The sequence below is a fragment of the Parus major genome, chromosome 2 (assembly GCF_001522545.3).
Source record: "Parus major isolate Abel chromosome 2, Parus_major1.1, whole genome shotgun sequence".
Lineage (NCBI taxonomy): Eukaryota > Metazoa > Chordata > Aves > Passeriformes > Paridae > Parus > Parus major.
Genome location: NC_031769.1, coordinates 59875881 through 59892037, shown reverse-complemented (window position 1 = coordinate 59892037; position 16157 = coordinate 59875881). Strand labels below are relative to the sequence as shown.

Here is a 16157-nt window from a genome sequence, read left to right as displayed (position 1 = left end):
ACAATTAGTGTAGAAAATGAAGGTTTCTATGGGAATCTCTCACGCTTAAGGATTTTTAGCAATCTAGCAAGCCTATGGGCTGGTGTTGGCTTCCCACGGCTGCCTCAAGTTACCTTTCCTTAAGAGAAGAAAGCTGTCCTCCTTCCTATCCATATATTGTTGAGAGAGGGCATCGTCCACAAGCTATTTTTATTCCTATTCCTTTCCATAATTATATGTAGCTTTTATAAATCTGTCTGCATGAAGAGCTCTTGTGTTCTTTTGAAGGGCTTATTTGATCTAAATTTAAGGCTGTCTCATGTCCAGTTGTGAAACTTGCTATTTTAGTTCGCCCTACCTACAGCTTTTACTAAAACAAGAGGAAAAGGATGAAGAGGAGAGACTGAAAAGTGTGTGTGAGAGGAGGGAAAGATGACTCATAAGTGGGACTGCATTTGAAAATGTAAATGATCAAGGTGTACTGATCATAAGAGAGAAAGTTGTGGCTTCTGTGATGAAGGCACAATTAAACCATGTGGTCATCTATCTTCCAAACAGATTAGGGTATGTTTGGGGAGGAATCCATGGGCCTGAATTGGGTAGATAGATTTCTTCTCTCTTCAAAGTTATTTAAAGAAAGGAATTTTTAGTGCAGCCTTTAATAGGTGATATTTTAGTGCTAGATTCCACTGGAAGACTTCCCCAGGCTTCTGGAAAATCCCATTTAGCTATCCTTTGCCTACAGGATATTTCTAATAGCTGCATGGTTGTACAGCAGGACAGGTAGCAGAAAGGGAAAGAGGGGGAAGACCACAGTACAAGAAGCCAAATGGACTTTCTCTGAACTTTAGGCTACAATGAATAGAAATTAAAGCTCATGAATAGATGCACAGATTTCTGCTTTCAATCCAGGTGTTCTTTTACACCTCTGCTAATGTTTTGCTCCTCCAGCCTTGTGCCAGTGCCCATAAAATTTCCAGAATATTTGGGATGGCCAGTAGTCTTGAAATTAACCTTACTGTTGGGTTTAAGTAGTGTGCAATTATGAGGATGGAGTTTTTCTGTATACAGCACTGCAAAGAGTGCCTGTGGTATTTCCAAAAGTGTTTACCAGCAGTATCCCACAGCCAGCTCTTCCTACCTTCACCCTTCTTCTCCTGCTGAAAGCTAGAAGTTAACAAAGGTACAACTGTCCAACATGTGAATGAGGCTGATAGAAAATGTGTTTAATTTTGTAAAGCATTTTGATTAACAAAAGTAACTGTCAATATGAAATTGGTTTAAAAAATTGGCTAAGTAACAGGGAAAGAGTCCTTTTGATTGATTCCAGTGAGTATTTGCACTAATCCCAATACTAATGGAGTGCTTTCATCATTGTTGCAGAAGTAAACAAAAAAACTGTTACTGATAGTGATTGCCAGCAGAATAGTAAATGATAATGGAACTCTCACAACTTGCTCTGTAGGCACATTCAGACACACTGTCTTTAATAGGGCGAGAGGCAAAGTTGTGTGCCAGAGCACAGGGAATGCAAGCCATGCCTTATGAAAGGGGGCCTGTATCCTGGAAAGCAGCACTTCTCAGAAATCTGTAGTGGACAGTCAACTGCACACCAGCTTCCAGCACAACGCTGAGAGGTGATGGAACTGAGCCTTGCATCCTGGCATGTACAAAAAATCAAATAAGAGTGGGGATACTTTTGTCTCAGTCAACAGTTTTGGTGTGACTGACACCTAAAATACCATGTTATTCTGTACAGTGTTTGTAAGGGAAAGATCTTGAAATTAGAAGATGCTGTTAAATAGGGCAGCATGAATTATTTGAGGTTGGAAGAAAATGCTCTTCAGTGCAATTTAAGCAATATTTTGCTTATGAAATTAATATTAATGACTGACTTGACTGATAGGAGATTCAGAATCGGGGGTGGTAGTTGATACAGCTGATGGGTGCACTGCTGTCCAGAGGGACTTTGATGGGCTTGAGGAAGGGGCTCAAGCCCCTCAAGGAACCACTTGAAGTTCAGCAAAAGGAAGTACAAAGTCCTGCCTCTGCAGAGGAATAATTCCAGGTACCAGATCAGGCTGGGACAAACCTGCTGTAAGTCAGCTCTGCAGAGTGAGACAATCCTTTCCCTCCGCTCAGCCCTGGTGAGACACAGCTGACATGCTGGCTCCAGTTCTGGGCTCCCCATTATGAGAGGACATGGACATAGGTGAACAGGTCCAGTGAGGGACTGTGACAGTGGTTAGAGGCTCAGAGCATCTCATATATAAGAATAGGCTGAGAGAGCTGGGTCTGTTGAGCCTGGAGGTGGTTAAATGATGGGAGAGAGTGAAAAAATGGAGCCAGACTATTCTCAGTGGTGGTCAGCGACAGGATAAAAGCCAATGGGCAATAATTGAAATGAAGAAAGGCCATTTAAACAGAAGATTATACAGCATCCTGGTATGCTGGAACAGGTCTCTTAGGTTGTGGAGTTGTATTCACTGGCCATATTAAAAACCCAACTGAATACAGCCCTGAGCATCCTGTTCTAGTTGCCTTCTCTTTGAGCAGTGGCAGGTGGACTAGATGATCTCCAGAGGTGTTTTCTCACCTCAGCCACTTTCTGAGATGATTCCGGTGTTAAAGGACTTTTTAAGTTGTTGAACTTGAGCACATTGAGAATTTAATATTGAAAGCTTAAACAATGCAAACTCAAAGTGGAAATTAGATTTTATTTTAAGTGAGAGAAAAATAATGTTTATGCCTTCAAGTTCTGACACAATGACTGTTTTGCTGTAATTTCTCTGTAGAGTTATGCTTTGTAATTTCAACTCTGAACAGCCTTGAAGTTAGCAAATCCTTCTACTTGCTTTCTGGTAGGAGCAACTGTGTTCGTGTTACTTCCTGACAGGTGCTTGTTCATTTCATTTTCATAACAAAGATTCTAAAATTGCATTCTTATCCTTGGCTACAATAGCACAGCAACTAGGGTCTGTGATATGTAGGAGGTCATATTAGAAAGTCAGATTCTTTTCTTTCATCAAAGTGTAGAATAGAGAGAAAAATGCAAATTCACTTCATTTTAAAATTTGAGACTTCAGGGTGCTACTAATTTTTCTGGAGAAGTCATCTCAAGATGTTTAGTTTAGGAAATACATTGGAAAGAAGACAAAGTAGAAGGGACAGATCGTGTCTGGTGTGGGTCAGGTTTCACGTAGGTTCAAGTCCTTGCCTGGCTGTATGACTGAAGATTTTCTGCTTCACCAAAGCCAAAAGTGATAACTTTTTGAAAATATCGTATATAATCTGAGAAAGAGCAGCAACTTTAATGTCTTTTCCCCTAGAAATTAATTGCCTGTAGCTCCCTGGAAAATCATCTGTTTTGGTTGTTGTCTTGTAAAAATTGGGCTGTCACATCAGTTGTTTTAGATTGTCCTGTGCATGACAGAATTTTCCTAAATGTGAAGAAGGAAATTATATAGTCTACAAACACTCATTCACTTCACTTAAGGCCTGCTGCCATCTTGTAATTTTTGTTTTATTCCCTCTCTGTCAATGAGAATAAGTAAAACTTCCCTGTTTGAAATCAGTTTGTCATCATTTTGCCAGCACTCTCAGGTTGTTCTGCTCCATGGTGGGGCTGATGGATTGATAAAATACTGCCAAGGTAGAATGTGCAGTTGTTCTTTGTGACATTACACAGCATTTAAAACATCAGGAACTTGGCTATCTCTGTGCCATTTCAGCTGTGTAAACTGTTGCCAAACTGACCTGTGCAATAAAAGTAAATGCAGCAGTTGCCTACCTTGATGTGGGGAGGGAGGAAATCATCAGTTTCTAGAGTTTAGCAACCCAGGCTAGGTGAAAACCAAGTTCAGTTTGTAGTCAAAGAAATGTGCTTTGAAGAGAAGCCTCTGATGGCAGTACCAGCTCCAGATCTGGGGTGGAGGAGGCTGCCAGCCATAACTGGTCTTTAGGTCCCTGTTATCTGTGATTCTCTCCCTTGGTCTCTTCTTGTAATCTTTTATCTATTTCTGCAACTTTCTGCTAATCTGGAGTCTCCTTTCTGACTGCTTCTAGGAATAGCTGCTTTTTGTAAACTGTGTTTTCCTGTTTCTTGGGCACTTATTTTTGTTACTTTGAGCTCTGGTATGTGGAAGAGGTTATTGTGTTAACTTCATCAAGGTTATGTAAGGATTTTTTTTTAATGCAATGCTGGTAATTTAATTTTTGAAACTATACTTTGCAAATGATGAATCGATCTCTTGTGCAAGGTCAGCATTATAGTTAATTGTAGGTGCAAAAATAACTTATCAGGGTTAATCTGTTTGAACAATATTGAGACTTCCCTAAAGTGGACTAGTACTCTCACAATTTACACAATGCACAGCACTATCCTGTATTGCAGTAAATGCTTAGGAACCCATGTTATTTCTCATTGTCTGATTCTGTAAATGCAAATCGTTGCATCTCACCTTGGTCTTCTGAATGTTTTTTGTCAACTTGCACAGTGACCTTTGAAAACTAGATAATATTTTTATCACACTAAATGGATTCAAAGTCCATTTATTACTTTTGGGGAATCCTGCTGTATGGTTTTATGCTTGGGGGAACTGGGTTAAGAAAATACTCCAAAATAAAAAGTTTTGCTACCTCAGATCTGATTTCTCATTACTAATCACATTAATTGAAAAAGTAGATAGATGTAAGAGCCATTGTACCTCAGGCAGTGAATTAAAAATAGGGAGTCAAGATAGGTGTTGGCCTTTTTTAAGGAAGGATTCACCTGCTTTGGAGATGGGAATACAATACTAATGCTCATGTGCAACTGAGTATTTTAAAACTTTCTACCTTGTTAGTTTGTAGCTCTCTGCTGTAGTTTCTGAATTATTTAAATACATATTCTTTTTGCCATTAATTTTTGAAAGAATGTACAATTTTGTTGATTCCCTGTAAATCACCTCTTAGTGAGTGAAGTGATGCAGTCCCTTGGCACTGCTCTGGTATAACTTGGTATGGCTATTTTGTATGGAGTACAGGAAGGTTTGGGGTACCAGGGTGGACATCACAAACCACAAACATGTGTAGACATGAAAACTTGCACTCCAGGAACTTCATTTGTGAAATTCCACAGACATTGTCCTTTCTTGTACATATCCTGTGTTCAAGGAAAACAAAGCTCAAGATGCTGTGGCTTAGGCAGGCAGTTTAGTGAGAGAACTTTGTAAAGCAAGCCCAATCTTGCACCATTACAGAGCACCTACACTGAGATAGTTCTGCTGTGGCTTTGTGATTGCTCCTCTTCTCACTTTTCACTTTGTATGTATCCAGTCTAATTAATTACATCTTCCTAGAGAGGTTTATCACAATATTCTGTATGTTTTGTAAGTGAGGAATAACACTTTTCCTGATTCCTGTGTCAATATATATATGCTTGGAATGCTGCTACTAATTTTTAACCTGTTTATCTAGTGTTCCATGGCATTTACTGGAATTTCCTACAAGGAAGTTCATCTTATTATATTCTCCAGCTCTCTGTGCTTCCTCCCCCAGTCTCAGGGCTTGTTTGTTTAATAGACAATTTGGCAGACAACTGACAGTGTTTGAAAGTTTTTGTTTTCTAAGTAGCCATGCTAATTTCCACACATAAAGTAGAAGCCACTCAGTGAAACAAATCCAATTGCAATCTTATTTTGAAGTTAATGACTTTTAAAATAAAAAATAATCCTTAAATACAAAAGACAAAAATAGCTCTAGGATGTATTTTGAGACAGATTTACTTTGCAATGGATTTTCTTTGGGATCAACCATCAAATGATAGGAGAGATTTCTTTCCCTTGGTCCAGCTTGACTTTAGCCTTGCTAGTCAGGAGGCTGAAAGTCTCCTGAAGGGCTGAAAGTAGCTCTGAAGCCACACAGAGATGTAGTGCCCTATCATACACCATGTGAATTGAACTATCACTTCCTTATTTGGCTTACTTTGATCTCAATGTGTAACTTAAGAAGTGGACCCATGTTGGTGGAACTGTTACATATAAATGCAATATAAAGAAATGACACTGAGAAGTCTCTTATATGGCTGTCACATCTTGTCCCCTCTCTGTTTGTGTCCCATCGTGTTCTCCACCCACCACTAGCTGCTTGCCGTGAGTTTGCAAGTTCAGCATCAGGCCCGTTCTGTGACAATCTTGTTTTCTTCAAAGGATGTGCACAGTGAGAAATCACTGATGTGAACCACAACTGAAAATCCCCAAGCTCTACTCTGGGGGCAGCAGCCTTGCCGAGGCGGTGTCTTTGGGAATGGGGTAGGCAAATGGGCTGCTAGTTTAGACACCGGTTTATAGGATGAGGCTGGTGTTAGAGCCTGTTAGAAACCAGGGAACGGGAGGGAAACAATCCTGCTGCATCCAGACACACCCCCAAAAATCTGTGGTCAGGATTCCACACCCCACATGTTGGTTTGTCTGGCCGCGCTTCTGCATGTGAGGGTTGGCTGTTTGTCTTTACATTTTCAGGAAGTTTCGTCTCTGCAGCTTCCACCTTAACCCAGCAGGTGCAGCTCAGCCCCTGGCAGCTGTTGGGATGAGGGGGTTGCATGGAGGTGTTTCAGGACTGCCCAGAGACACACTCGCTCCTCACCTTGGGCAGTGTAGCAGTTGAGATGAAAACTGGGTGCAGTTTCCTGAATTTTCATATTTCAACATGAAGTGGTAACTGGAGCTTTCAACCTTAGTACAGTGCAAAGCCATTGCTTCCAGTAAGAAGTAATGGTTTCGTATTTGGTGGAAAAACTGCAATAAGAAAGATCTCAGATGATTCATTTCCTATACAGCATAGGTGTAATTCTCTTGGTTTGAGGCCAGAAACGTGGCTTATGCTTTGGTTTATGTCTTGCACAACCGTTGTAATGTCCTTCCTCTTTTAGTGCAAAGAAAATATGAAGTGCTGCAGCAGAGCAGGAAAACAAGATAAGCTGCACGTTTTGCCACTGGCTACTATGCTGAGTACAGTTCTGTTGGGGTGTGGGGCTGGTCCCATGGCATTCCAGTAGATCTATGGGCCTAAAATGACTGATGTCAAACAGGGTTGTCCACTTACCTTGGTGTCAGAATTATGTTAGCATTGGTGGCTGTGAGATAATCTGGCCAGAGGGCAGGCCAGGTCACATGCGATATCAGAATGAAAATCAAAGGTAATTAGTACATTAAGATTATAATCCTGCTTCAGTAAAAATGACCTGCTGTGCAGGTGTAGGGAGAAACCACCATTTTTCATTGCTACATTTCAGTACTTTCTTGATTTGGTTCAGGCCACTGTGTTTCATTTAAAGGCCATTGACAAGGTTCTTCTGTTCAGCCAGGCTGGAGACGAGAGTATGAAGTGCCTCACTGGGGTGGCACCGATGCGCAGCGCCACCACCACGGGAGCCAGCTAGCTTTGCTCAAACCGCTGAGCGTGCCTGAAAGCTGATGTATTCCTTTCTGTGGGTGTCAGAAATGGCTTTGTGGGATGTTCTGCAGCGACAACTGGGAGGCACTCATGGCGCTTGCATTGCTTCTTCCTGCACATTCATCCTGACAAGGGAAAGCCGTCACTCAGTTCCTCTGGCTTGGGTCCCACTTTCGAACAAGAATTTGCTGCTGAAAGTTGACCACCCACACTTTTAACTTTTTGGAGCTAAATAAAAGTCATGTGGTTTCATCTTTAAGTGCTTACAGTTCGTGGCTTCCTTGACTCTTGGATACTTCTGAGAGGATCATGAAAATGGAAATTTGATTAGAAATAGGATGGGTTAATTAGGCCTTGAAAGAAACCTCACCAGAGTAACATATCAGCCTTCAGCCCTCATTGTTAAATACCTAATGGGGAGAGGCTGCATATGATCAGAATGTCATTTAATTTGGTAACTGTGATGCGCCTCTTGAATTATATTGAATTATAAACCAAATCAAGACATATAAAAGGGATTTTCTTTTACTATTCATCTACATTAAAAACAAACCATTTGACTGTAGCTGAATTAATAATTTGAATATAAGAACTAGAGAAGAATTTCCTTCAGTCAAAACTATCATAAGCTGAAAAATAAGGTGATAAGTTAGAAATTGCTTATAATAGAAAGTACTTTTTGGTCCTTTTTAAATAAGTTTCTGTTTTATGAGAAGACATTTTGGGGCTTTTGTGTTTGGTTAGAATGATCAGGATGATTTCTGTAAACTGTATTTTCATTTGCTTTAAAAAGATTCTTTAAATTTTACTTTAAATAAAAGCTGCTTGTCACTCAGCTAATAATCCTGATGAATAAGTAGCTATTATTTCAGACTCCTTTTCTGCCTTGTTGATTTTACGATGTATTTGATTTTTAAGGCACTATTTTTGTATATTGTTTTGTGTTCTTTTACCTCAGTCTTATGAATGGCTATGAGTAAATCTGAATTTTGAGGTCATGTTTTCATTAAAAGTGCCATTCCTGATCTTGTTCCTTAGTACGGGACTGCCTACTTTTCATAGGGAAGACCTAGGAGGGCTTACAGAACTTTCCTTTTAAGGACACGTTTTGTTGTCTTTTGCATAAAAATAGTTTAATTCCCAGCTATTTCTTTATTTTCTTACTCTTTCCTTTAACCTCCTCTTAAATGTTTTGTACTGTCAGAGTTAGCTACTGAAACCAAGGGTAGTATGGTACAAATTACTAGTATCTGACCACTGCAGTAAATATTTCTTCATGGAAGATGGAATCCCTCTCTTTCCAGGAGTTTGAATTGCAAATTTTATTTCTGTTGAGGAAATGAGTTGTCAGTAGGACTTTGAAGGCAGGAACTCTGATGCTCCTCTTGCATCTTTTTGCTGACCTTGGGTGTTTCTTTGCTTGTGAGCTGACCCTTCCTTACTGAGAGCTCCTCTGCTTTCCTCTCTGTGCCTCTCCCTATTTTCCAGTCTTCCCGAATGTTTGCTGTGCCCTCAGCTGGGTGCAGCCCTCTGGCAGACACTCATAGCTCTCCACATACCAGGGTTTGTTCGTTTGAGTGTGTTCTAAACGCTCAGCCTGTATCCCTTCATTCAGTGGAGACATTTCCTTAGTGTATGAATATTTCTCTGCATTCACCCCAAGGTGTCTTTTTCCCTTTGCTTTTTCCCTTGTATTCCTTCCTCATCAAGCTCCAGTTTAATTTACCCTTTCATGTAATATACTTGCTTTCTTCTCTGCAGCTCCTGACCTCTGGAACAGCTTTCTACAGTACATGCCTCCAGAACCTCAGCTTTTAAATTGTATTTTTAAGCAACTGCTTAATTTAGAAAATGTGGAAGAAGAAAGCCTGTGCAAAGTGTGTGGGGATAGGTAAAGAACCCATGCTATGGGTTCCTTGCTGCAGGCAAAATTTATCTGTGCTCGCTGGAAAGGCTTGCATCCCCTCCCCAGTAATATCAGCATTGTGGTGATGCACAGAAAAGCTGCCGTGTTATCTGCCCCTAGCAATTGTAATGTCTTCTAGAGACTATGCCAGGCTTAGTCATCGTCCCTGGATTAACTTGCCCATCTTACTCCTGGCTCTGAGACACCCACAGCTGAGCCCTAAGACACATTTCTCTGACTTGCTGCTTAATTCACTGTCAGCTATCACTTAATACAAACAATTTATTCCTTGACATGCTTCTTCGTTTCCAATCTTCCTGTTTTTCCAGCCCAGTCGACCATAAACTGGAGTTTCTTTTCAGCTCCTCATCCCATTTTTTTTGAAATAAGTTTTTATCTTCTGTCCCCATCTCAGCAGGCTTTATCCTAGGTTACTTTTGTTCTCATTCTGAGGTCAACTTTTGTCCTTTTGTATTTAAATCAGACTGCTGCTCCTCAAATACACCTTTGAATGCCTGCTAGGGGAGCTGAGGATGTTGATATGTCTCAGGACCTCCAAGGAGATGGAATGTGCAGAGCCTGGGACACCCAAGAGCTGTGACAGGAGTTTGAAGTGGAATTTGGCACTTCACACTTGTAGTGAAAATGTACTGACTGCTCTTTTCCAAAGTGCAAAATTTAACTCTAAATTAAATTTAGAGTTTTGGGGTAGTGGAATATGCCCAACTCAGATCATTCTTCTGACAAGTTTTATGTGCTTGCTGAAGCCTAATGGGTGCAGCAATATTTCAGACAAAAGATTTCCAGAAGGTAGCACAGGTAACGTAATTTTTCTTAGGTCTGTCTCTTGCAAGCAGCTCAACTAACTTGTGCCCAGTAATAAAGCTGAGAGACATCTAGAAGGACGAATTTCAGTGTGCCTAGTTTGGCAAGTTATTCTCCGTGATTTTATCACTGAAAAGATTGAGAGAGTGTTTTGCTGCTTTTCCCCTCAAAAATATAATTCTCAGAGAAACTAAGGCTTTGGTTGGATATGATGCAGTCCTCAAAAACTGGTGTCTGCCCCACTTGGGCACTGTGCTCTGCTACCTTGACAAAACCCTGGGCTGGCTCTTTCCTGATGCTTAGCACTTATTTGTCTGTTACAAGGTAACACTCTGAAATATTTTTTTTTATTATTATTTCTAATTGCTGCCAGTTTTTTTCCCCAAGAGCTGCAGTTGATTGCTGTGTGACAGAGAATCTGCTCAAATGTCAATCTGGTGCCCCAAGGGGCATGGGTGGGTGTCACACCACTTCTCAGCAGCTCTCAGCGCATGCTCATCCCCCCACTAGGGAAAACCCAGCAGAAAAATCATTTCTGTTTTGAGGCAGGACTGAGTTACTGCTGGTAGGGACCTCTTGAACCAGCTTTCTGTGGGGCCTGATGAGGACATCAATCAGGTGCTACCTGCACCAGGAAAGCAGGGATGGAGGGAGGATGCAGAAGGGGTGGTGTCAGCAGCCTGATAGACCCAGGTAGCCATGAAGTCAAACCAGCCCATGAAAGGGAATGGGCTATAATTTCCTATTTGCACCTTTTCCATCCCTTTTTTCAATTAATTACTACTATATTTGATCCTTCTCTTCTATATAAGTATACCTGCCTCCAACTTCCTCTTGGAGCTTAATCCATGAGACCGAGTATTGTAAAGTAAACTGCATTAGGTCCTGTGTACTTGAAAATACTTAGATTATCCTAGGAGTTTTAAAACTATTTTCCTCTAGAGACAAGTGTTCTTATTAAAGACATTCTTGAGGGTTTGCCTCTAATGTTTATTGTAGTAGCTATTTGGGTTTCTTTTTTTTTTTTTTTAAAAAAAATGGTATTGAAGCTGAAAGGGCAAATCTACGCAGGACTCAAGATGCCACCAAGTTTTTAGTGGTCTGCACTGAACAGTGGTCTATAATGGTGTCTATACCAGGGATTGCTCATAGTATTGGAAGAGAAACTTGAATTAAATCAGTTGATGGCACAATTTTTAGGTCTGGAGCAAGGGGTTAGGTAGGTGTCTGGTTTAGCTTAATGGGATGCTTTCCTGTTACTTTTGTGTCTCTTGCTGGAATGTATCAGTTTGTGGCTTACCTGTCTCATAGTTCCATGTATTTTGTGCTCCTTTCACTGTCTCTCTAAAGAATCTGACTTCCCATTTCTTGTGCTTGCATTTCATGTCACTGAGAAATTTTTAGTCCCTTTGCCTCCTATCTGTCCCTGTCATTTGTGATGCTTTGTACTGGTGTCTTTTGGCTTTTTTCTTCTTAGCAGGTCCCTCATCCCATGTCAGATGGTTGGGCATGTTATGATTGATCAAGTAGTGCAGTAAGGACAAATAATACTAATTTGCATAAATAGTACAAATAATGAATATAGTGCTGTAGCAAAAATTAATGACACAAATCGAGATTTTTTTTAAAAGGCTCACTGATTCTGCTGATCACAGATCTTGAGATTTCTGAAGAAAAGTCAGATATCGGAAGGCACTATGAATAATTTTGGAGATGGGAGAGAAGCTGTGAGTCACCAAAGATCTCTAGTGCAAACAAAACAGCGCTAGGAAATCTTTAGTCTGTAATTCATGAAAGAAGAAATTGAGAGAATACTTCAGTCCTACATCTTATCAGTTATGAAGTTTGTAAAACAGGAAGGGGAAGCGAGCACTTGCTGAGTGACGTGTAACATCTGGCCTGAAATTAAACATTCCTCAGGGTTTCCTAAAATTGCCTGTCAGTAATCAGGATCTTTTAAACTCCACTAAAATATTTTGCTCTATACATCTATCAGGTTTCCTGTGTGCTTTGTACCCTAAAACCCAGCTATCTTGTAGAGCTCTCTCTGTCATGTGGTATTTTTTTCACTAGCCCTACACTGTAGGTGCAGCGTTGCAGGTGAGCCTGACAAGAGTGTGTTGTTTGTACCAGCCCTAGTGCATGCAGGCAGGTTTTTGCTGCTCTGTGCAGCCAAAGGAGGATGCTGTCTGTGTTCTCTCTGAATGTTTGAAGTTCACGGGAAAAACTTATACGAGTCTTTAACCACGAAAACAGAGGCAAAATACTGTTGTTTGTGTCTTGCAAGCAAGTTGAGACAAAAAGTTTTGATGTATAATCCAAACCTAAGTTGCTGTTCTGATGGAGAGAGCTGCAAATCTCTGGATTTTACGTCCTAAGCATTGCCCCTCCTTCTCACACCTGGTTTTGAGATTCTCTTTTATCTCTAATTGTATTCCTTTGACCTAGTCTTCCCACGCCCTGAATTGTTCCCTTTTCACCCCTCCTTCCTCTGCTCTTACAGTTCTCAGGGTGGAAAAACACTTACATAAAATAGTGTGAAATGTATTTCTCCCTGTGGAATGGCTGTAATCTTAATTTAATCCAATTATGTTGGCTAAACATATTAGCTGGATGCTTTTGTTAACACTTGACCTTTTGGAAATCTGTGTCCTTGGATTACAGAGCTGAACAGAGCAGAGGTGTTTCATGCTATTAGAAGCTGCCACCAGTGGTCTGCTGGGAGTGTGGTGCCAGTGTTGGTTAGAAGGATACAGTTCAGTTTTGCCCTGTTGCCAGTGAGTTTTATGCCCCTTCACACAAAATGCGGAGAAGAGTGGCTTGAGTGCTCTGCACGTGCTGTTACACCATGGGCTTGTATGAGTTTCATGTGCTTTAACTTGCCTTTTAATAAGTTTGAGGTTTGCAAGCAGAGTCCAACAGAAAGATGTTAGTTAGCTATCCATAAATAAATACATATAAATTAATTTATTTAGAGCCTTCTCTTGGTCACAGACCCAAAGTAAAGTGTATAAGACAAATCCACAATCCAGAAATACCTGTCTACAACTCCATAGCAGAATGTATTGTTTTGTCTTGATTCACTGAGGAGCAAGACATTATCCAGCCCTGTGGGCTGAATCTTAAAAAACAAGCAAATAATGTGCTCTGAATTACTCTGTCTAACTGAATGAACAGCATTCTTCAGAAACAGTTATTTGTCTAAACTTGATTAGACTTAAAACTTTTTTTCTTTTTTTCCCTGTGTCTTCCAGGTAATGTGCTTTCTATTGTTAGGATAACAAGTATCCCCAGATTTAATTTCAGTAACCTGAGTGGCAGGGAAGGGTATAGAATTGTTTCCAAAGATAGTATATTGTGTTTCTGTCTAAGAACGGAATTCATATGGGTGGTGGTTTTCATTGCAGTTTCTCTGTCTGTTGCGAAGTTTAAGGGTTTCATTCACTATTTTCATTATCCAAGATGAACACAGCTTTCCTTTGAACTAAGTGGAACATTTAGCTGATTTTCAGGCATCGTCAAATACTACTTTTGCTCCACCTTACTTTTATCTAGGCAGCACAGGTGCTAATTAATGTGAAATAAAGGTAGTGGCTGTGCTTTCAATGAGGACAAGTTTTTGAGAGGCAGAGGAGAAGACTGCCAATGCTGCTCTTGGTGTCGTGCCATGTATTTCACTGATGGGAAGTTCATAATTCATTTATCCCCTCAAAGCCATCCTCTCAGATAATGAAGGGGAAAATATAACTTGCACTAGCACTACTTTTGCACAAACTTAGATGGATATAAGGAGATTTTCAAAGGAAATGTGGGTTCATACTTATGTGTGGTGCATGAGAGGCTGTCTGTTTTTCTTAAATGAAATGTTCTCAAGTAAGGGTCAAAATCTTTCATACCTATTCAAGAAGGTCTAAACTAGACTGAAATGCACCATGCAGTTGTCACTCAGCTCTTCAGATCTAAAACAATTGCTGAGTTTTCAAATAAAAACCTCATCAGCCTAGCCTACTCAAAGGAGTGACATATTTAAGTCCACCTTAGGGTTCCAGGAAATATTTGGATTCATAGCATCTGGGCTATGGATCTGTACTGATACCTTGCTGTGAAAAACTCACCACTCTCTGCCTTTCCTATAGTCCCAATACTGTGTTTGATAAAGTGAAATATACTTCTTAACAATCCACCAATTGAAAAATCTTTTTTTCTTAAACAGGCAAAACGAAGGCTGGAGCTAGGAGAAAGTGGCCACCAGTATCTTGCAGAAGGACTAAAGACTCCAAAGGGGAAAGGAAGAGCTGCAACAAGAAGTCCAGATAGCCCAAAAAGTAAGGGAACTTGTAACATGCTGTCATCAGTCTGCATTACCTTGCTTAGGGTGTATTTATTGCTGTCCTCACCTAGATGGGTAATGCAACAAACTCAACTCCCCAGCCGGGCAATGGACAGCAGGTTTGCAGCATGCAGGTGTTGCTGCAGAGCTGTTAAGAGGCTGCAGAGGCTCCTGGCTGCCAAGTGTGTCTCTCTGCCTGCTGGGCAGCCTGCATTCTCTCTGCCCAGGACATGATGCTGGGATGCTTAAGAGAGGTGGATGCTGAGGAATGAAGGTGGCATGATGGGATCGAATGCACAGTTGTTAGGCAAAGCTCATCAGGCCAGCCTCTTCCTCCACTGCTGGAGTTACAGCAGCTGGCTGCCAGGGCTTCTTTCCCTGGGCAAGGATTTGCAAGGAGTGCTAGCTGTGCCTCAGCTGCACGATAAATGTTCTTTGTAGTATCCAAGCTGCCTTGTGTCCCTGCAGTGTGACTCTGGATCCTGCCACTGCCTAGTTGCTCTAAGTATTAATTTTTGCACATCTGCATTGCCTTGGACAGTGGACTTCTTGCAGCAGAAGCTGGGGGCTATAGCCTTGCTGCCTTGTTTGGGGGGTTTTCAGCAGGAGAGTTGGTTGGCAGAGGGAGCCACATGGGGCAAGGAGAAGATGGGGGCAGAAGTGGTAGTGATGTCGGAGCAAGAGATGCCAAAGGGTCCTTCCTCACCAGTCTGCTGGTTTCTATTGAGGCAGACAGGAAAAGTGAAATTAGTTGAAGATACAAACTTAAAGCATAGGAGTTAAACAGCCACAGCTGATTTAATTAAACTAAACTTCATTAAGCTAAATGAAGCCTATTTTAAATTGAAGTGGATTCTCGTAGAAATACTGTTTGCTGCATAGGGTGCTGCTGCAGCATTGATAAGCCTGTACAAAGAATTTTGTGCATGATGAGGAGCACAAGCCATATTAGGTGGGAGTCCAGTCACTTCTTGCCATTACCACTCTGATCCTCTTACTCTTTTCTAAACCCCAAACAAAACCCAGCTAAACCAACCACCCTTGCTCTAAATCTACAAGGTCATGTAAGTGATGTGAATGAAATTTAGATGAGATGTTGGGAAGAAATTCTTTCCTCACAGGGTGGCAAGGCACTGGAACAGGTTGCCCAGAGAAGCTGTGGATGCCTCATCCCTGGAAGTATTTCAAGGCCAGGTTGGATGGGGCTCTGAGCAATCTGGTCTAGTGGGAGGTGTCCCTATCCATGGCAGGAAGGGTGGAACTAGACGATCTCTAAGTTCCACTTCCAACCCAAGCCTTTCTATGAATATTCTTCCATTTCCCAGAGCAGACAAGCCCTGAATCTACCCAAAGAAATACAGCTAACTGATTCTCTTTGCAAAGGTGCAACATTTTGGTTTTCATTGACAAGCCATTGTATTCTTCAAAATATTTCAGGGTAATCTAAAGGTTCACTCTTAGGTGGAATTATCAGTTTTGACTGACTTCTGCAGTTTAAGGTATGATCTGACCTTTGAAAACATGGAAAAGTACACCAAATCAGCCCAAGTTCCACCCTGCATAATACTGGAAGCAAATGAAGGGTTTGAGATGTACCAGCCCAGCAGACTTGTAATAATGGCTGGTTCATTTCCCTTGACAAAAAGGCCTTGAATGTCTAGAATTAGAAATCATTCTGATCCA

At 41.0% G+C, this 16157-nt stretch overlaps 1 protein-coding gene across 4 annotated transcripts in view; it reads left to right on the top strand.

Moving 5' to 3' along the window:
* The window catches only part of E2F3 (E2F transcription factor 3), a 42123-nt gene that overhangs the window by 16265 nt on the left and 9701 nt on the right, over positions 1 to 16157 (top strand). For all 4 annotated transcript variants that reach the window (XM_015619667.3, XM_015619666.3, XM_015619668.1 and 1 more), the window contains exon 2: positions 14358 to 14469. In XM_015619667.3, coding sequence (XP_015475153.1) covers positions 14358 to 14469 — 112 coding nt within the window. The remainder of the gene's footprint in view (positions 1 to 14357; positions 14470 to 16157) is intronic.